The 21,960-nt window shown below is 47.2% G+C and overlaps 2 protein-coding genes across 2 annotated transcripts; one reads left to right on the forward strand and one right to left on the reverse strand.

The window, feature by feature from the left end:
• Positions 1-2,437: 2,437 nt before the first annotated feature.
• Positions 2,438-9,947, forward strand: LOC136458434 (signal recognition particle subunit SRP54 2-like). Its single transcript, XM_066458370.1, has 2 exons — positions 2,438-3,035; positions 8,898-9,947. Exons 1-2 carry the CDS (start codon positions 2,475-2,477, stop codon positions 9,786-9,788), a joined length of 1,452 nt encoding a protein of 483 aa, XP_066314467.1. The 5' UTR covers positions 2,438-2,474; the 3' UTR covers positions 9,789-9,947.
• A 1,195-nt stretch (positions 9,948-11,142) lies between these two features.
• Positions 11,143-16,508, reverse strand: LOC136456190 (serine/threonine-protein kinase PBL34-like). Its single transcript, XM_066455973.1, has 6 exons — positions 16,010-16,508; positions 14,086-14,423; positions 13,851-13,986; positions 13,042-13,178; positions 12,849-12,972; positions 11,143-12,008 (listed from the first exon to the last, which is right to left on the reverse strand). Exons 1-6 carry the CDS (start codon positions 16,215-16,217, stop codon positions 11,500-11,502), a joined length of 1,452 nt encoding a protein of 483 aa, XP_066312070.1. The 5' UTR covers positions 16,218-16,508; the 3' UTR covers positions 11,143-11,499.
• Positions 16,509-21,960: the final 5,452 nt, after the last annotated feature.

The following is a 21,960-nucleotide window of genomic DNA, read 5'->3' on the forward strand; positions in this document are numbered from 1 at the left end:
GCCAACGGCAGCAAAGCATCCGCCAAGAGTTCCGCCGACGGCCAAGCATCCATCGGGCAAGAAGCGGCCCCCTACAACAAAGAATCCACAGAGGGGAGCGGCCATGACACTCTCGGCACCAAATGCCCGAGAGGAGACCAACGACAACGACGACAAAGCATCCGTCAGATAAGCAAGACGACGACGGCAAGGTCAAGAGCTGCAAGACAGACCCAAGCGAGTAGAATGAAGGCACACATAGGCACAGCAAGGAACTCCTCTAGGAGCGAATGGCAGGAACCACAAAAGACGACGACCACACGGGATTCTTCGGTGATGCCTTCAGGAAGGAGGTGGCACCCAAGGGAACGATCCTAGATGCCATCATCGCTGTCCTTAGAGGGTTCTAAGGCGGGGCTTTCGCCCAGAATCTGGTGATGTTGGTGCAGAAGCACGAGGTTCAAAAGCGACACCTCCAAGGAGGTATGTGGCGCCTAAGGCATCGCCGTCGTCCGCCTGACTAAAATCGGGCTGAGCTTTTGCCTAGAACCCGTGCAACTACCGTCGCTTCACCATGAGTCCCATGAGCCCCGCCGCACCAGCCCCCAGTGCGCCAACCATCCATGTGGCTCCGCGGACGGGATGGACCGACCGGGCCAGAGCCATGTCCGGCAGACTAGACCCCCGCACGAGTCCGGCCCCATGGCCGGTGACAGCCGCGGCGGAGACACCGACACTGCGCGGATCTGGGCTTAGGGCGAGCAGCGGCAGCTGGATCTGGTCACAGCGCGTCACCTGACGGTGTCTGTCGGCCCCGTGACCGGTGGCCCCCGTGGCGCGGACGCCAGCATGCCAGGCCGGTGGCGACCCCGGAACTGGCCGCCTGTCGAGCGCGGCCTTGGCGACGGCCACGTCCACCGGTGCCCCATAGCAGCGGCTATGGGGGCCCGACACGGAACGAGAGGCCATGGAGGCCGCCCATGCCGAGCACCCCGCTGGACGGCAGCAGCAGCAGGCGCCGGATCCACGCCACTGGAGCCGCCGGCGCCGGATCCGCACACGGGGGGCCTTGATCCGCCACCTGGCCGGCCGCACCAACTCGTCGGAGAAGCCGCCACTCAGGCCCGACCGCCCAGCCCTCGTCGTCGCACCGACGAGGAGGAGGCCAGATTCGGTCCAGAGGAACTCGGAGAAGCACCGGGGAAGTCATGGTGGTGGAGGATTGGGAGGGGGAGAGAGAGGCGGAGGGGGGGAGGATGCGGCGGGCACCTTTTTTGGGCCACCGCGGGCCGCCGCCGCCACACGCCGATGCGCGATGACGACGGCCGGAGGGGAGGGCCAGGAGGGGGGGCCTAGGGGCGCCGCGGCGATCGCCCTAGGGGAGCGCTCGGGGGAAGAAAGGAGAAGATGACGTTGTAGCTTAAATGTCCGTCACCTCCCCGTCCTAGAGCCCCATCTCTCGCACGCATCAGTCCTTGAGAAGAGCCACACGCTCCAGCGACTTGCACACCCTGGCTAGGTATCTCACCAAGGAAATCTGCCGTAGCATCCGCTCAAACCCGGCAAGCACAAGCTCCTTGAGATGACGGTGCTGGAACGTCGATCGCTGCCACTGCCAACTTATCTTGCGCCCAGGTGGCAATGCTGTAACCGGGTGATGGGCTACGTGGATGTGCAGGACCTCCAGCGACGAACGATCCAACTCTTTGACCCCGTGAACCGGACGGTGAGGCTGCCGATGATGGGCGCGTTCTCTAAGAAGCAGCCGAGTGCATCGTGCACGCCAGAGCTCTGCGGGGGGGGGGGGGGGGGGCTAGCGAATTGCGATACACTGTCAATGATGTTTTTTAATTCGATATAGACTTACTAGGTATTATCATATTATTGCCAACATAAACTTATATTATGGATGTCATTATCATCATAAAATAAAATATAATTTTAAAATTTTGTAGAAAAAGTAAAACACAAATAGATATGTAACATTCTCTCATCCTTGTTTTATATGAATATTTGATAACTTGCTTTCCGTTGCAACACGGACATATTTACTAATCCAAATAAAAAAAGATAAAAGTAGAGATTAGACGAATCTTACTATATAATGTTAAACCCTGAAGAGTTTCATGGTTTTCTTTTTTTTTTTTTGTATTTTTTGCGTTTATTTTGTATATATAAGTTTCGTTCTGTTTTTCTCTGTATTTTTTCCGTTAATTTTTCTTTTCAAGTCCGTTTCCTTTTTTTTTTAATTCTGGGCCCGTCTCTTCCCAGGTATTCGGACATTGGATTGGCTGGGGACCGGCAGGACGCGCGCGGCAAGTCGGTACAGCTGTCGACAAACATAACCCCACGGCCAAGTCGGTACAGAATCGATTCCGATTAGTTTTTCAGGTGGTGTGGTAAACAAATACGTAAGCGCACCGCCGCCTGAAAACCCACCTGAAAGTTGGAGGCTGGATCCGCCGCACGCCCGTCGCCCAACCCCAGCCGACGAGATGGTGATGTCGCAGCTAAGCGGGAGCATCAAAGGCGCGCTAGCGCGGATGTCCAAGGCAATGGTGGTGGACGAGAAGGTGCTCAACGACTGCGTAAACGAGATCTCGCGCGCGCTCCTGCAGGCCGACGTCCGCTTCGAGACGGTCCGCGGCGTGCAGGCCAGCATCAAGAGCACCGTCAACCTGCAGGCGCTCGCGGACGGCACCAACAAGCGCCGCGTCATCCATCGGGCCGTCGTGGCCGAGCTGCGCCGGATGCTGGACCCCGGGACTGGGAAGCCGTCCTTCACCCCGAGCAAAGGGAGGAAGCCGGCCAGCGTGGTGATGTTCGTCGGCCTGCAGGGCTCCGGGAAGACCACCACCTGCGTCAAGTACGCGGACTACCACCGCCGGACGAAGGGGTTCAGCCCGGCGCTGGTCTGCGCCGACACGTTCCGCGCGGGCGCCTTGGACCAGCTGAAGCAGAGCGCGGCGAAAGCCGGCATCCCGTTCTACGGGAGCCACACCGAGTCGGACCCCGTGAAGGTGGCCGTGGAGGGCGTGGACAGGTTCAGGAACCAGGTGTTGGAGTTGTTCCAAATTCACTCCAGGATATAGGCCAGGCTTCTGACGGAGCGAAGCGGAGGCCCGTCGCTGATAATGAAGTTGCTGAGGATGATGCTGCTGATGATGTTCAGCAAACTCCTCCTATTTTGCAGTTAGAGGAGGATTTACCTATTGCTCAACGCAAGTCAAAAAGGACAATTGCACCACCTAAGCGTCTTATTGAAGAGTGTAATTTGTCTTACTATGCTTTGAGTTGTGCTGAACAGGTGGAGAATGTTCATGAGCCAGCAACCTATAAAGAAGCTATTCGTTGTGGTGATACTGAGAATTGGATTTCTGCTATGCATGAGGAGATGCAGTCTCTTGAGAAGAACAGTACATGGGAGATTGTACCTTTGCCTAAGAATAAGAAGACCATCAGCTGTAAATGGATCTTCAAGAGAAAGGAGGGTTTATCTCCAAGCGAGCCTCCAAAGTATAAGGCAAGGTTAGTTGCTAAAGGCTACAGTCAAATTCCGGGTGTTGACTACAATGATGTGTTCTCTCCAGTGGTAAAACACAGTTCAATTCGTACTTTTCTTAGTATTGTTGCTTCACATGATCTTGAGCTTGAGCAGTTAGATGTGAAGACTGCGTTTTTGCATGGAGAGCTTGAGGAAGACATATACATGGACCAACCAGAAGGGTTCATAGTGCCTGGCAAGAAAAAATATGTGTGCAAGTTGAAGAGATCCTTGTATGGTTTGAAACAGTCCCCTCGTCAGTGGAACAAGAGGTTTGATTCATTTATGTTAGCACACAGTTTTAAAAGATCTAAGTATGATAGCTGTGTTTACATCAAGCATGTTAATGGATCACCTATATATTTGCTGTTATATGTTGATGATATGCTGATTGCTGCCAAGAGTAAGATTGAAATCACTAAGTTAAAGAAGCTATTGAGTAGTGGTTTTGATATGAAAGATCTTGGTAGTGCTAAGAAAATTCTTGGTATGGAAATTAGTAGAGACAGAAAATCTGGTTTGCTATTTCTTAGTCAACAAAATTATATCAAGAAAGTTCTTCAGCGTTTCAACATGCAAAATGCTAAGGTTGTTAGTACCCCTATTGCACCTCACTTTAAGTTGTCAGCTACTCAGTGTCCTAGTACAGAGGCAGAGATTGAATACATGTCAAGGGTTCCTTATTCTAGTGCTGTTGGGTCTTTGATGTATGCCATGGTTTGCTCTCGTCCAGATTTGTCATATGCTATGAGTCTTGTTAGTAGATATATGTCTAATCCTGGCAAAGAACATTGGAGGGCAGTTCAGTGGATTTTCAGGTACCTCAGAGGCATAGCAGATTCCTGTTTAAAGTTTGGAAGAACTGATAAGGATCTTATTGGCTATGTGGATTCTGATTATGCTGCTGATCTGGATAGGCGAAGATCACTTACAGGTTATGTGTTTACTGTTGGCAGTTGTGCTGTGAGTTGGAGGGCTACTTTACAGTCAGTTGTTGCTTTGTCTACTACTGAAGCAGAATATATGGCTATTTGTGAAGCGTGCAAAGAATTAATTTGGCTGAAAGGTTTGTACGCTGAGCTTTGTGAAGTTGAATCTTGCATAAGTTTGCACTGTGACAGTCAAAGTGCAATTTACCTCACTAAAGATCAGATGTTCCATGAGAGAACTAAACACATAGATATCAAGTATCATTTTGTGCGTGATGTGATTGAAGAAGGTAAGCTGAAGGTATGCAAGATTAGTACTCATGATAATCCTGCTGATATGATGACAAAACCTGTTCCTGTTGTTAAGTTTGAGCTGTGCTCAAGCTTAGTTGGTTTAATTGGATAGTCCAAGAGACTATTGTTGGCACCAGTGGTTTTTCTATCTTTGTTATGTTCAGGATGAAGGGTTGATTTATGATACAAGATGAATTTGTCTCAAGGTGGAGTTTGTTGGAGTTGTTTTAAATTCACTCCAGGATATAGGCCAGGCTTCTGACGGAGCGAAGCGGAGGCCCGTCGCCGGAGGCTTGGGCCGGATAGTTTCGGAAAGAGAAAGGCCGAGTGGACTCCAGAAGAGATCCGCAAGGATCAGAAGGCGCTGGCCCTAATTCAGTTGCATCTTCATAATGATATTTTGCAGGAGTGTCTGAAAGAGAAAACTGCTGCAGAACTATGGCTGAAACTAGAATCGATCTGTATGTCCAAGGATCTAACCAGTAAAATGCAGATGAAGATGAAGCTGTTCACCCTGAAGATGAAGGAGGAGGATTCAGTGATGAGCCACATCGCTGAATTCAAGAAGATCGTCGCCGACCTAGTGTCGATGGAGGTGAAGTATGATGATGAGGACTTAGGTCTTTTGCTGCTATGTTCTTTGCCAAATTCGTATGCAAATTTTCGTGACACCATACTTTTGAGCCGTGATGAACTAACCCTAAAGGAAGTTTATGAGGCTCTCCAGTCTAGGGAGAAGATGAGAGGCATGGTGCAGAATGATGGGACGTCGTCCTCCAAGGGCGATGCTTTGCATGTGAGAGGCAGAACTGAAAACAGATCCTCCAATGATGGCAATGATGGTAGAAAGAACTACGAAAGGAGAGGCCGTTCAAAGTCCAAGCCGCATGGTAATAAAAAGTTCTGTGTTTATTGCAAGCTGACAAATCATAATGTTGAGGATTGCAGAAAAGTACAGAATAAGGAGAAGAGGAAAAACAAGTTGGCTGGTAAGGTCTCTGTTGCTGCTGCTGCGTCTGATGATGATTCTGGAGATTGTCTGGTAGTATTTGCTGGTTGTGTTGCTGGTCATGATGAATGGATTCTCGATTCCGCATGTTCATTTTATATTTGCACTAACAGAAATTGGTTTAGCTCGTATAAGCCTGTGCAGAAAGGGGATGTTGTGCGGATGGGAGATGATAACCCGTGTGACATTGTGGGGATTGGATCAGTTCAGATCAAGACTGATGATGGCATGACACGCACGCTGAAAAACGTCAGGTATATACCAGGGATGTCCAGAAATCTTATCTCATTGAGCACGCTTGATGCAGAAGGTTACAAATATTCCGGTTCAGATGGCGTTCTGAAGGTATCAAAAGGTTCTCTTGTTTGCTTGAAAGATGATAAGGGTCTTATTGGCTATGTGGATTCTGATTATGCTGCTGATCTGGACAGGCGAAGATCACTTACAGGTTATGTGTTTACTGTTGGCAGTTGTGCTGTGAGTTGGAGGGCTACTTTACAGTCAGTTGTTGCTTTGTCTACTACTGAAGCAGAATATATGGCTATTTGTGAAGCGTGCAAAGAATTAATTTGGCTGAAAGGTTTGTACGCTGAGCTTTGTGGAGTTGAATTTTGCATAAGTTTGCACTGTGACAGTCAAAGTGCAATTTACCTCACTAAAGATCAGATGTTCCATGAGAGAACTAAACACATAGATATCAAGTATCATTTTGTGCGTGATGTGATTGAAGAAGGTAAGCTGAAGGTATGCAAGATTAGTACTCATGATAATCCTGCTGATATGATGACAAAACATTTTCCTGTTGCTAAGTTTGAGCTGTGCTCAAGCTTAGTTGGTTTAATTGGATAGTCCAAGAGACTATTGTTGGCACCAGTGGTTTTTCTATCTTTGTTATGTTCAGGATGAAGGGTTGATTTATGATACAAGATGAATTTGTCTCAAGGTGGAGTTTGTTGGAGTTGTTCCAAATTCACTCCAGGATATAGGCCAGGCTTCTGACGGAGCGAAGCGGAGGCCCGTCGCCGGAGGCTTGGGCCGGATAGTTTTGGAAAGAGGAAGGCCGAGTGGACTCCAAAAGAGATCCGCAAGGATCAGAAGGCGCTGGCCCTAATTCAGTTGCATCTTCATAATGATATTTTGCAGGAGTGTCTGAAAGAGAAAACTGCTGCAGAACTATGGCTGAAACTAGAATCGATCTGTATGTCCAAGGATCTAACCAGTAAGATGCAGATGAAGATGAAGCTGTTCACCCTGAAGATGAAGGAGGAGGATTCAGTGATGAGCCACATCGCTGAATTCAAGAAGATCGTCGCCGACCTAGTGTCGATGGAGGTGAAGTATGATGATGAGGACTTAGGTCTTTTGCTGCTATGTTCTTTGCCAAATTCGTATACAAATTTTCGTGACACCATACTTTTGAGCCGTGATGAACTAACCCTAAAGGAAGTTTATGAGGCTCTCCAGTCTAGGGAGAAGATGAGAGGCATGGTGCAGAATGACGGGACGTCGTCCTCCAAGGGCGATGCTTTGCATGTGAGAGGCAGAACTGAAAACAGATCCTTCAATGATGGCAATGATGGTAGAAAGAACTACGAAAGGAGAGGCCGTTCAAAGTCCAAGCCGCATGGTAATAAAAAGTTCTGTGTTTATTGCAAGCTGACAAATCATAATGTTGAGGATTGCAGAAAAGTACAGAATAAGGAGAAGAGGAAAAACAAGTTGGCTGGTAAGGTCTCTGTTGCTGCTGCTGCGTCTGATGATGATTCTAGAGATTGTCTGGTAGTATTTGCTGGTTGTGTTGCTGGTCATGATGAATGGATTTTCGATTCCGCATGTTCATTTCATATTTGCACTAACAGAAATTGGTTTAGCTCGTATAAGCCTGTGCAGAAAGGGGATGTTGTGCGGATGGGAGATGATAACCCGTGTGACATTGTGGGGATTGGATCAGTTCAGATCAAGACTGATGATGGCATGACACGCACGCTGAAAAATGTCAGGTATATACCAGGGATGTCCAGAAATCTTATCTCATTGAGCACGCTTGATGAAGAAGGTTACAAATATTCCGGTTTAGATGGCGTTCTGAAGGTATCAAAAGGTTCTCTTGTTTGCTTGAAAGGTGATAAGGGTCTTATTGGCTATGTGGATTCTGATTATGCTGCTGATCTGGACAGGCGAAGATCACTTATAGGTTATGTGTTTACTGTTGGCAGTTGTGCTGTGAGTTGGAGGGCTACTTTACAGTCAGTTGTTGCTTTGTCTATTACTGAAGCAGAATATATGGCTATTTGTGAAGCGTGCAAAGAATTAATTTGGCTGAAAGGTTTGTACGCTGAGCTTTGTGGAGTTGAATCTTGCATAAGTTTGCACTGTGACAGTCAAAGTGCAATTTACCTCACTAAAGATCAGATGTTCCATGAGAGAACTAAACACATAGATATCAAGTATCATTTTGTGCGTGATGTGATTGAAGAAGGTAAGCTGAAGGTATGCAAGATTAGTACTCATGATAATCCTGCTGATATGATGACAAAACCTGTTCCTGTTGCTAAGTTTGAGCTGTGCTCAAGCTTAGTTGGTTTAATTGGATAGTCCAAGAGACTATTGTTGGCACCAGTGGTTTTTCTATCTTTGTTATGTTCAGGATGAAGGGTTGATTTATGATATAAGATGAATTTGTCTCAAGGTGGAGTTTGTTGGAGTTGTTCCAAATTCACTCCAGGATATAGGCCAGGCTTCTGACGGAGCGAAGCGGAGGCCCGTCGCCGGAGGCTTGGGCCGGATAGTTTCGGAAAGAGGAAGGCCGAGTGGACTCCAGAAGAGATCCGCAAGGATCAAAAGGCGCTGGCCCTAATTCAGTTGCATCTTCATAATGATATTTTGCAGGAGTGTCTGAAAGAGAAAACTGCTGCAGAACTATGGCTGAAACTGGAATCGATCTGTATGTCCAAGGAGACTTGATTCTCTTGTAAGCCGCCATAGGCGTGTAACCCAAAACTCTTGAGATAGTGAGATTGTTGCTGGCTGGTGCCCGTGGTTTTTCCCCTTCACATCGAAAGGGTTTTCCACGTTAAATCGTATATCTCCTCTGTGGCTTTCTTTACTTCATATTCTTATACGTCGTTCATAACACCAGAAGGGGTGCGACCTCATCGTGGTGGACACGAGCGGGCGCCACAGGCAGGAGGCCGCGCTCCTGGAGGAGATGCGGCAGGTCGCGGGCGCCACGAGGCCGGACCTGGTGGTGTTGGTGATGGACGCCAGCATCGGCCAGGCCGCGTTCGAGCAGGCGCAGGCGTTCAGGCAGAGCGCCCCGGTCGGCGCTGTGATCGTCACCAAGATGGATGGCCACGCCAAGGGCGGCGGCGCGCTCAGCGCCGTCGCGGCCACGAAAAGCCCTGTGATCTTCGTCGGGACCGGAGAGCATATTCCAGACCTGGAGGCCTTCGACGCCAAGTCCTTCGTGAGCCGTCTGCTAGGCTTGGGAGACCTGTCTGGCTTCATGGACAAGATCCATGATGTAATTCCTGGTCCTGCTGATGACAACACATCACCGTATCAGATTCTGGAGGAGCTGATAAAAAGGGGAAACTTCACGCTCAGAGATCTGCGCAAGCTGTTCCGGGCAGTGCAGAGTATGGGCCCTCTTGGGCAGCTCGTCTCTATGATACCTGGTGGACTCATTAGCGACAAGTTCAATGACAAGGAAGGGCAAGCGAAGATGAAGAGGTACATGACCATGATGGACTCCATGACTGATGCGGAGCTTGACGGGAGCAGCAGCCCGAAGCTGATGAACCAGTCACGGATCAACCGAGTCGCTCGGGGCTCCGGCAGGCCCGTCAGGGAAGTGGTGGACATGCTGGAGGAGCACAAGCGAATGGCCAAAATGATGACCAAGTTGCCAAACGTCAAGAGACCCAACGACATAAATCACATAGCCAATGCCATCCCTCAGGATCTGCTGAATCGGTTTGGTGGCAAATTTGGGCTGCAGAAACTCATCAGACAAATGGGCGCCCAAAGTTGACTTATGTATACCCTTTCAAGTCGTGGGCGCTAACCGTGCTAGTCTTACAAATGTATGTATGTAGCTATATAATAGATAGACTGTGTCGTGTGAGTACAACTCTACTCAGGTTTCGCTAGCCGTTAGTTTCTTTTTTGTTCATGTTTCTCTCTTTTTGGGATTTATTATAGGCTGAACTCGCCTCATTTATTAGTATATAATCTTGGCAAAACTCCTACCAGCTTTACTTTAAAAAAAATGACAGGCGTTGCTATATATAATTTTTTATTATACTAGATATATGCTAGTAGAATAAAAAAAAAAAGAGGTTGGAAGAAACATCTCAATTTTAATGTTATTGTTAGAGCATCTCCAAGAGTTTTCTAAAATCAACTCTCTAAATCATCACTTCGAGACTCATTTGCATAAAAATCGTTTTCTATATTTTTCCACACTCCAACAGTTTTTCTATATCTTTTACACATTTGAGAGCCATTCTCGCTCTTTATTTTTGGCTAGCAAGAAATTCAGAATAAAGGATCACTATATTTATTTAGATTTATAGATAACTAATTAAAGAATTTGTTGTAGAGTTTTTTTTCCTATCAAATTTTCTATTCGTTACTATTAGGAAGGACATAGAGAGTCTCTTTTAAGTTACTCTCAGGTGTAGATATAGAATATATAGATAAAGACTAGATATAATGTGACTAGAACACGATGATATATAGAACCTGGCTCTGACGGCTTTACCCAAGAAAAGAACCAGATTAGCAACAACCTGAGATACTAGTACTAGACTGCACATTATACACACAACCTGTTCGCTTGTTGATTTCAGCCAGGGCTTATCAGCCAGCCAACAATATTTTTCTCTCACAACAAACTAACACCAACCGAACTTATCAGGCTAGAAATCAACCAGCGAACAGGCCGACAACCGCCACCTGAGCATACTGTACCAGACGAAAGATTGACCACGCATTTCTCAGCATCCACAATCAGTTGATTACCATGTTGCCGCCACAGCCAGGCTGCCAGCCTCTGACCAACAGCCCACCATGACCGCAGCGCATAACACCAGCAGCATCAATCGAAGTCGAAAGAACCGTAAATGCCAGAAGTAATGGCAGACATAAGCAAGCATGATTATGATCTGGCAGATCTGTACCACCGCCTCAAAGCGAGAGCTGTCACAACATCAATGGCACATGCAAGGGCCTTAAACTGAGCGTGAGCAGATGAGCTACTGCCATCAAACATGCATTATGGAACGATGATGTCGACACCGATGATCTTTCATCCATTGCTCCTTTTTGCTTCTCTCCACATGACAATTAATTACAAAGCAACCGACAGTTTAAATAACAGATCAGAGAGTCACAAAACAGATTTATCAGACTTACCTACTGATGGTTTCCAGGATGGAACATTCCCAAGCATCTGGTGCCTGAGAATTGTTTCAAAGACAGATCAAAACCCTGTTTAGTCCCACCTTTCAAGGCAAGGTATCTAGAGCTATAAAGATAGGACAGCTAAAATCTAAGCGATAACAAGAAAAAAAATTCACACCCACAGATGATATGGAAAATTCGAATCATTGTTGCTGCTTCATCCACAATAGTAGGGAGCTCAGATACTACAGAGGTGCTGGATGGCTGAGTTCAAACACCAGTTCTGGTTACAACTCCAGTCTTGAAATATATTATGGTCGACAGCCAAGCACCATGACTCATTGCCGCTTGCTGTCAAGCCTTGGCGACTGGCGATACGGGGAAGCATGAGGGCCATACGAGAGGCTCCTCATGGACTGCTGCCCGTTCCGCGCAAAGGTGCTCTGCGCTTTCATGCTTTGACTGCCATGTGGGTTGGCAAGGGCTGTGCGCCGCTCATGTTGCATGGACTGGAAGAAGTAGGAAGAGCTGGCCATGTCCTTGAGGTTCTGGAGAGGCTTCAGAACCTCCACCACTTGGCTCATCAGAGGCCTAGCCTTGGGGTCACGGCTGAGGCAGGCATGGGCCAGCTGAGCAGTCTTCTGAGCACCTTTTATGGAGAAGTTCCCATCCAGACGTGGATCTACAAGCTTATAGAATCTGCGTCTTTCTCCCAGATAAGGGCGTGCCCATTCAACCAGGTTGTGTTCTCCATTTGGCCTGTTCTTGTCCATTGACCTTCTACCGGTCATCATCTCTAGTAGTACCACACCAAAGCTATATACATCACTCTTTGATGTCAGGTGACCTGGACGAGAAAGGAACTTATAAGCAGTAGGAAACACAGAAATTTATCATCTCTAGTAGTACCACCCTCTGTCTCAAATTATGGGTCGTTTTAGCTTTTTTAGGTACATAGATTTTGCTATGCACCTAGATATACAATGTGTCTAGATACATAATAAAAGTTGTGTATCTAGAAATGCCAAAACAACCTATAAATTGGAACGGAGGGAGTAGTATTTAGCCTACCTAGCACCTAAAAAAGAAAAAGAAACTTCAGTTTACTCCAAATCGTATGTGCATGTGTCACACAAAGTTTCTGCGTGTCACATACACAAGTTCAGTGTACTAGAATGCAAGCAAGCTTACAACACATGCATACACAGACACACAACCTCAACCTACAACACAGGTTTTATGTGTGTCGAGCACAACTTTAGTTTTACCCCTATCGTATGTGCATGTGTGTCACACACAAAGTTTCTGTGTGTCACATACACAAGTTCGGTGTACTAGAATGCAAGCAAGCTTACAACACATACAGACAGAGACACACAACCTCAACCGACAACAAACAGGTTGCATTTGTGCCATACACAACTTCTGTCTGCCATGTGAGCGCACACATGTGAGTATTTAGGTTTTCTGAAGTTGTGTGTGCACACATGTCCATGTCTGTGTTGTGTGCTACACACACAACTCCAGACCTTAGAATGCATTGAAGTTTACAGCATTTTTGCACATTATTTTGACAAAATATATAGGGCTGGCTGACATGTTTACAGAACACCTAATAAACAACCACATGAAATATCCACCACAAATATGAACATAGATTAAGCAATATCATAATTTATCAACTCACCTGTCATTACATATTCAGGCGCAGCATATCCATATGTTCCCATGACCCTAGTTGACACATGCGTTTTATCACCCTCAGGGCCATCTTTAGCAAGTCCAAAATCAGAGAGTTTTGCGTTATAGTCCTGAAAGAATATGTTAGCAAATACAATTGTATGCACGGATAGAGTTAACATTTCAATATAGTTGCTTACCGCATCTAAAAGAATATTGGATGTTTTGAAGTCCCGATATATTACTGGTCTTTCAGCTTCTTCATGAAGAAAAGCAAGGCCTTTGGCAGCACCAAGAGCAATTTTCATTCTAATGGCCCATGGGAGAGGCAATGACCCTATTTGATACAAAATTATACAAAAAAATTGTTATTAGATGGGTATGTGAAAGTTCAAGATGAAATTATGACAAAACAACTTAACACTGGTCAAATTTGGCACATAAAATCCTCTCAGCAATAGCAGCAAAAAAAAAATCTCAGTAACAGAACTATTAGGAAGTCGAAACCCAATAAATAGCACTCAAATCATTTGATTAAGAAAAATAGTAACACTCTAACAAGAGAAAAAGTAAAAACGGAAACATGTAAAACCACCTACAGCCCATATTAATGGTTAAAGCTTAAATCAAACAACTAGGCGAGAATCAACATAACACCTTAATCATTTCCTCGTGAATTTCTATATACCGAAGTACCAGATCAAGATGTTAGTAAATGTACTCTGTGGGCCAAAAAAAATTTCCCTTGCACAGTGGGAAACTTTGTGACAAACAATCCCCTGGTCAGTTAAGGTGTCCATACCACTTGTGTTAACCAAAACCAAAGTGCTCGTGCACATGTGATGACCAAAATAGAAGTGACTGTACCACATGTGTTAGAATATCACACTGTATCTATCATCACAAGAACAGAAACGCTAACATGGATTAACCGATAGAAAGGGAAAAAAGATAGCAATAGCATATATGTTACATAAAACTAATAAAGGTAAGATTAAAAGATACTTGCTTCTAAAAAGATGATTCTCCAAACTTCCACGGGGCATAAATTCGTACACAAGCAACCTTTGGTCATCTTCAATGCAGTAGCCAACCAATTTCACTAGATGTGGATGCTGAAGGTTTCCAAGAAAATCAACTTCTGCCTGCAGACAAACAATGATACTTTGCTTAGTGACGCATTAGCAGAAAGCTGAATAATACTCTCTTCAACTAAGTAATACCAAAGAAAGACAAAAACATACCACCCACTCTTTATGCCCCTGCAACCCATCATGGTTAAGTGTCTTGACAGCAACAGTTAATCCAGTGCCTGCCTTAACAGGAGCAGTTCCATTCTCCTCAATCCATCCTTTAAAGACACAGCCAAAACCTCCCTCACCAAGAAGACTCTCAGGTCGGAAGTTTCTCGTGGCACACTTAAGTTCACTAAAAGTAAATCTACGCAGTTGGAAAGCTAGTTTTAGCTCCTCTCCAACTATGGAAGAAGGTGAGATACTTCCAGTGTTACTGGTTGTTGTGGAACCAGAGGCTGGTGGGACTGATTGGTCCTGGCAAGCATCATCAGTTGCTGGTTTGGTTTCTACACATGTAGATATATTATCTGTTAGGTGATAAACACTTAAGGATGATTCAAACATGAAAACGCTGATTAAAGCACAGTTGCTATGAAAAAAATTAGGATTTAGTTTTTCAAACCAAATCTCAAAATCCTGAGGATATGAATCCAAATCCTCAGATCCAGACAAACCCTAAATAGTAAATAGTACTAATAAAATAACTATCCATGTTTTCCATTAACAGATAGTGAATCTGGAACCAATCAACCGCATGCATAATTCATGAGACAGATTCTACATCCCAGTACTGTACTAGACACCATGGCAACTTTTAAGTTTACTGTCCTCCGGTAGTCCAGTTGGAAAATATGCATAACTATCAGCATTGAGTATCGTTCAATGTTACATCTGATAATTTTAGTGTGTATCACATAAATGCTCTATGCGGTGTGGCTTAGTACTAAGTACTCCTAACTACAAAGTATATTGTATAGCGAACCAATCAGAGCACTTTCAATTTTGGTTTCCCAACCAAAACTAAGGTATCCCACTCGACATTCACTTGACACTCCATTCAAAGGAAATCGTTTGTCCACATTCCAAGTGTGCTCAACCAATATTTACTGCATAATAGAAATCCTTGGATCCTGTCAAAAAAGGGGTCCTAACTATTTTATTTACAGCCATAACATGTGCCTGCAAATCAACTAATTCAGCAATTATACACATTTACAAATAAACGAACTGGAAAAAGACAAATGTTAAATTTAAACCCAATTTGAGCCTCTCTCCGGCTCGCGCCAATATCCACCCATCTTGTAGCAACCAAACCAGTGCCCAGCATTTCAGCCAAGCTGTTCCTACTTGAACCATTTAAAGTCCCCCAGCACTGAAGCAACTTCACGCCTATTTTTTTAGAGTTCAAGGGCAGATAGCCTCGGCCTTTCAATTAAAATCAAAAGACCATCGGTTTTACAGCACAGAGTTTAACCCAAAAAGCAAAGCCTGCTCCAGCCGGCAACAGGTTACAGCCAACAGTTCTCTCAAAAACGATTACTCCCACCTACCAAACACTCGGCACAGAGAACACGAAGCTCCTCACGCCTATTGACCCATGCCCATCAATGGCAGCACTCCAGCTCATAGACAAGAGCACAGTGTAGGCAGCAGACATCACGTCAGCTTATCTACCACCGCGGGAAAGTAAAACGGAATGAACCACATGTCATCCGGGGGCATACCAATCCCACCCGACACCACCCACTCTGTCCAGCTCTCAATGTCGCACGGTTAAGTTGTACCACCCACCCGAAGCATTAGTGCACACCAACGCACATCCAATTCCAATAATGCAATCCGCCCATAGTCCGATCAACATCAACTCAACCAAAAAGAAATACTAGTCAAAGCAATCCATGTTTCCACCATCTCTCTGACCTCTGCAGCGCCCGTACGGATTTCCCCTGGCAGCCGTGCCCGTGCACACAGACAGGCGAGCGAGCGAGCATGTGAAATCCCACGATGGCGCAAGCGAGAGAAGCGCGAAGAGAGACCAGTTAAACAAACAAGCGAGTACCAGGACACTAGCAAATACGACAGCAGTTCTTACCGCCGCCGCCGCCACGCGCGCTGGTGGAGGAGTCGACCTTGGCGCGCGACGACATGCAGCCGCGGAGGCGCGGGAAGCGGATCCAGCACCCGGTCACTGGCGCCGCGTCCTCCGGCACCGTCACCGCCGCCACCACCGCCTTCCCCGTCCCTTTCCGCTTCCCGTCCTTCTCCCCGCGGCGCCGCTTCCCCTCCTGCTGCTTCCCCATCGCCGCACTCCCCGTCCCGAACCAAATGAACACCTGAAACGCCCCAGCTGAGAGACCCCCTCGTCAGCGCGGCGGAATGGGAAGCCGCCGCGCGCGGCCTCCGGCGAGTGCGTGGGCGGGCATGGCTGGCGAGGCGGGGGCGCGTCCCGACGAGCCGAGCGGAGCAGCGAGAGTGTGAATGGGGGGCAGAGCGGGCAGGGTAAAGCGCGAGGATTCGGGCAGGCTGGGCAGGGGCGTGGGAATTTGGCAAAGACCGCGCGGCCGGGAACGGGAACGGGACGGGACTGACTGACCGAGGCGAGGACGGGGCAGGGTCTTTTGACGCCCGTCCGCAGGGACAGAGGCCGTTATTTGCAGAACAGCCCCCTCTGTCGGAAGTCCTCATATTTTCGCTGCAAAATGATTGCGTTCAATGTCCTAACTTGTCTATTAACCCTTGATTGCAAAATAACAGATGTACCATCTTCGATATTCACCGAATTTGTTTTCTATATATACTCACTTAATTATGATTGTCTAATTATTTTTTCAAATGTTCTTCATTTTTTAGTCAATGTTGACTTTTTCACACAATATGTCAAAGGAAGATATTCATTCGTTCAGTCTCTCCTTCTCCATCTTTTAAAAATCCAATGGTGTAACTTGTACTAAAACGCCAATTGGCGAGTCATGATCAATAAAATTCAGGTGGGGATCCCCCCCCCCCCCCCCCCCCCCCCCCCCCCCCCCGTTGACTTTCAAAAAAAATGTCAAAGAAAGATATATATCGCTCCGTTCGTTTGGCTTATAAGTCGTACCTTTTCAGCCAACGAATAGTATTTTTCTCTCACAACAAATCAGCCAATGGTACTTTCAGTCATGACCTATCAGCCAAGCGAATAGGGCAATACAGAGTCAAGATTGAACATAGTGTATATAATATAAAAGTATTTGTCAAACCATAATATGTTGACATGCTTCTAGTCAAGTACAACATATTGCATTTGCAAACCTCAAAAGGTTGGTTAGATTAAAATAGTTAGGAATTATACTTTATTGGGACCCCTATTTTATTTCATAATTACTTATGCCTAGGATGCCTAGGATAAGCTTGACAACCCACATAGAGTTATAACTTGTGCAATATTGGAGAGAACTATCTACATATTTAATACTCCCTCCATTTCAAATTATAACTCGTTTAACTTTTTTGGCTCCAAGTTTGACCGCTCGTCTTATTCAAAAAAAAATTGTGCAAACATAGTCAAATTTGAGTCATTCTTGAAGAACTTTTGTTAATAAAGCAAGCCACAACAAAAGAAAGTGATATTTAGCACAATTTTTTGAATAAGACGAGTGGTCAAACTTGAGGTCAAAAAAAGTCAAACGAACTATAATTTGGAACGGATTTATTAACTTGCATTACAAAGATACTTTTTGGTCAATGTATCACAAAACTATGTATGTCGTGAACATGTATTACATTGCAAAGCTACATACTTGATGTGCAACTTATCATAAAACTATAGATTTAGTATGACAAAACGAAATCTATAGCAAATGGCATCTTTTAAGTTTATACTTTGAGATGAAATTTCTTACATGTATAGTTTTGCAACAAAAAGGCACCTTAACTTTATACAGCTTGTGATCTAATTTATTAAATTAAAAAGTTCTGGTGTTGTTTTTAATTTGTGAAAGCCAAAGTTTCTATATAAATTGGAATATATCTCACCTAACCCTTTCAAAAAAAAAAAACAAAGCGCGTAGGATCTACGTGAGACCTGACAGGCGTAGTGGTAATATAAATAACGGGTTGTTAAAATTGGGCAACAAGAGGTGGCATTTGAAGTTTTGGACACTGGTGCACTTTGCTATGAGAAACCAGCAACTCAGCACGGCGAAGTCATCATACTTCCAAGTTTGATTGCAGTACCAAGGTTGTTTTATGGTACGACCACAAAACCACCGTCCAATCCAAATCCGCGAAGAACCCCGGTGCGGCCATCGGACGGGTACCCACGCTGCCCGCCTGTTCACGCCGCGCCGCTGTGCCTGTGGGCTGTGGCCCTGTGTCCCCCACAGCGGCGCTCCGAAAAAATATTTCTCACAGTCACAGGTCCCAGCGAGGCAGCGACAACGCCGCAACAGGTGGGCCCCGGCACTCGCGTGCATTGCATCCCCCGTGGGGCCGAGTACGTGCAGAGGTATATGAGCACTGAGCAGAAAAAGGAAATGATGTGCGGCTACTGGTCCTCCTCTAAAAAGAAGTAAAGCAGAAGGCTTTATTATTTCGGGTGTTTCGTTTTGGATAGAATGATAGGATCTACGGTCTGATTGAGTTAGGCACGGTAGGTAGTTTCTATACCTAATTCTGTGACTTCCAGAGTTGATGCTTGTGGCCAATGAATCTGCGTGAAACCACAGAGAAGTTTGGTCATGAGTTCCTGATGGGAGAATGCCTGCAATGAAAGAACATCAATATATGTATGTTCTCGCACCAAAAAGGAGAGAGCTTTGCCTTCAGACGTAAGGTAGAGAGTTCTAGTATATAGTTTCCTGTTCCAAGTTTGCTGTCTCAAGATCTATAGCAAGCAATGACAATACACATTTTTTTTTGTTAAAGGTTATATGACCAACAGCTCTTTATTTAAAATGCTAGACACTAGGAAAGCGATCATGAAAGAGAGTTCTAAGTAGAACATGATCGGTCGGAAAAGGAGGTCGGAGTCGGACTATGTCCCCATCTTGACCAGGCCCTTCGGTCGGGGACCGGATCGTTCTCCTGGCCTGTCATTAGGTATCTGGGCCGGTCCAGGGAGGCGCGCGTCGTCGCTACGTCGTCTGCTGGGCCAAGTTTTTACTGAGAAGTGGGTCCATTGGGGACCCTGAGTTTATGAACCCGACACTCGGTGGAGCTAACTTACCTAGCGCCTAGGTTTTTTTTCTAAGTGTTTTTTGTACAACAAAATGATTGGTTGACAGATCCTTTGCTGCAAAATGACATATCCCTTTTATTCACGAGTCACGACACAATACTTCAACTGGGGATACACCAGACCTCTGTTTGCAGCTCTTCCCCGACCGACACGGTCGGGGCCGACTGGGAACGACCGATCGGGGACGCCCGCTCGGTGAGGGCACGGGGATTAGGCGGAGTAGATAAGGTAAGGAGCTCAAGTCAAACCGCAATGCCGAGGACCGTACCCTGCCATACCCTGCGCACCTGTAGGACGGTGTCACCAGGCATGCCAGATAGGCACTATGCAACCTTCCAGACGTGTCAAAACCCAAACAGTATTGTAGGCGCCGACATTTGCCATACAATATTGTAGGCGCTGACATTCGCCATACCAGACGAACACGGTAGAGCCTGCCGCATGCATCTGGACATAAACAGTATTGTGGGCGCCGACGACCATCTCATACCCAACAGTGTGGGCAACAAGACTAGGTAGCACACATATACTTTCTCTCTCTTTCTCTGACTTGTAAGAGCCCATCCCCTTCGACTATAAAAGGGATGAGCTCTCTCCTAAAAAGGATCTGATTTTTGGATCTAAATAGCTCTAGAACTCTAAAGCTACACAGAGCATACGATCCAATACTTAGCGCATGTTAGAGCCCGTGTCACTCTCAGCCCTTCAGTTCAGAGTCCGACCGGGCCTTTAGCATCCCCCTTCTTATTCCTACTCGTTTGTAACCCCTACAGCAAACTTCGAGCACCTGGGCTCAGGAATAAAGTCATCCGACCAACTAAAACTGGACGTAGGGCACGTTGCATGAACCAGTATAAATCCTATGTCATTGAGTGCTAGGCCACATCCAATCACAACGCACGGCAAAACTATAAATATTTACATGTTGATCACTTTTCGCACCAACAGTTGGCACCATCCGTGGGGAGGACGCCGTGCGTTCACGCTTTTGGCTCACTGGAGTTTCCTGCGCTCCCACCTGTTGGGATGTAGGTTCCTCCCGTCTTCCAGCCGCTCCAGCCTTTCCTCTTCGGGAGTCTAGGACTTCGTCGTCGACCTGCTCGGCGTACTGCGCCTCCGCGAAGAGGCGCTTGTCCCTGCGTCCACTGGAGGAGGAGCGCCCTCCACCGGCCCTGGGCCTCTCGATGACCCCAACATCTAGACACTCGCGCTTCGCCTTGAGTCCATACTGGGCTCAAACTCAACGATGAGTAATGTACATGTTGTTCTTTACTCGCTGTTTAATACCTTCCGCCGACTCTCCGGAGGGACCCCGTTGTCCCCACCGCGACCGCCGTGCAACCGGTTCCCCTACGACTTCATGTCCCCCATGGACGCGTATGCGTGGGGGCTCCGAAGGATGCTGATGCTGCCTCCTCTCACATCTGAATTCGTGGGGATAACGGGCTACGCTCCCGCCTCTTTTCACGACCTCGAGGATGACGAGGTCAAAAGCGATGGCTCCAGCATCGGTGACATCATGGCACCTGGCCACCCTCTATCCCAGGAGTGCGCTATGGCGGATGCTCTGGGACAGCCACCGGTGGTAGCGGAGTCTCTATAGACTCACCCCTCCGGACCCTCATGCGGAGGCCCTCGCGCGTGCGCAGAACACGGTGAGGAGTTACGACAAAGATGGCAGAGCCAGCCACCACCTATGCTGGCGCGCTTGACGTAGCGCGCTGCACCACATGTGTGTAACCTGATGAGTGGCACCGGGTCACGCCCATCAGGTCTAGCGCAACATCCTGGATGAAGGGAACGACCCCCCCTCAGTTTGCTCGAGCTGGACAGAACATCGCTGCTACAACGATGCTTCTGTGTGGCCTCCCTGAGTCGGCCAACCCCCAGGAGCAAGCAATCCACCGAAACCTCCGGGCGCTAGCGGAGACCGCCGTCAGTTCAACAGGCGGAGAGCTCCACGTCGCGACACCAGCTCGTGGCCTCTTGCCCAACCGAAGGACTAGGGCCGCACCAGTCGAACTACTCCATTCACTCACCACTATTGTTGCCAGGGGTGGGGCAGGAGACCACGGCTGCACCACAGCCTGACCCGGTGCTCGCTCCACACTAACCACCTATGCGTGAATGCCTCAGGCCAAACCATGATGCTTGTAGCGTCATCAACAATCGACGCCATGCCTAGCACGATGATGACGCATATCGAGTGGCGGCGAGAGTAGGCGATATAGACCTCGGCCTGACCATCGAGGAGTGTGGGGACACGCACCCTAGGGTTGGTGGCCGACCAAATGGCCAGAGTCCTAGCTCGGACGGCCCGGGACCACGTGCCTTTGGTCGTCGCATCCAGAAAGCATCATTCCCACAACGCTTCCAACCACCCACCAACATCGCTAGATACACCAGGGAAACAAACCTATGGCTCGAAGACCTCTAGCTCACCTGTCGAGTCGGAGGAGTGGATAATGACCACTTCATCATTCCGTATCTCCCCCATCTGCGTGGGGGAGCATGGCTTGAATTCCTCTCACCCGACAGCATCCATGACTGGGCGGATCTCAAGAGGGTCTTTGTCAAAAATTTCTAGGGGACATCTGTCCGTCCTAGGAATTCCTAGGATTTCAAGAGCTACCAACAGGAGCCCAACGAGTCCCTACGGGATTACATCCGCAGGTTCTCAAAGCGGTGCAACTCCCTTCCTGATGTCGTTGACGTGGACGTCATCAGCGTGTTCCTCTCTAGGACAACTTGTGAGTCCTTGATCCACAAGCTCCGCTGTCTGAAGCCCCGTACCACCAGCGACCTACTCGATGTCGCCACGAACC

This window comes from Miscanthus floridulus, chromosome 6, assembly GCF_019320115.1.
Source record: "Miscanthus floridulus cultivar M001 chromosome 6, ASM1932011v1, whole genome shotgun sequence".
NCBI classification, from domain to species: domain Eukaryota; kingdom Viridiplantae; phylum Streptophyta; class Magnoliopsida; order Poales; family Poaceae; genus Miscanthus; species Miscanthus floridulus.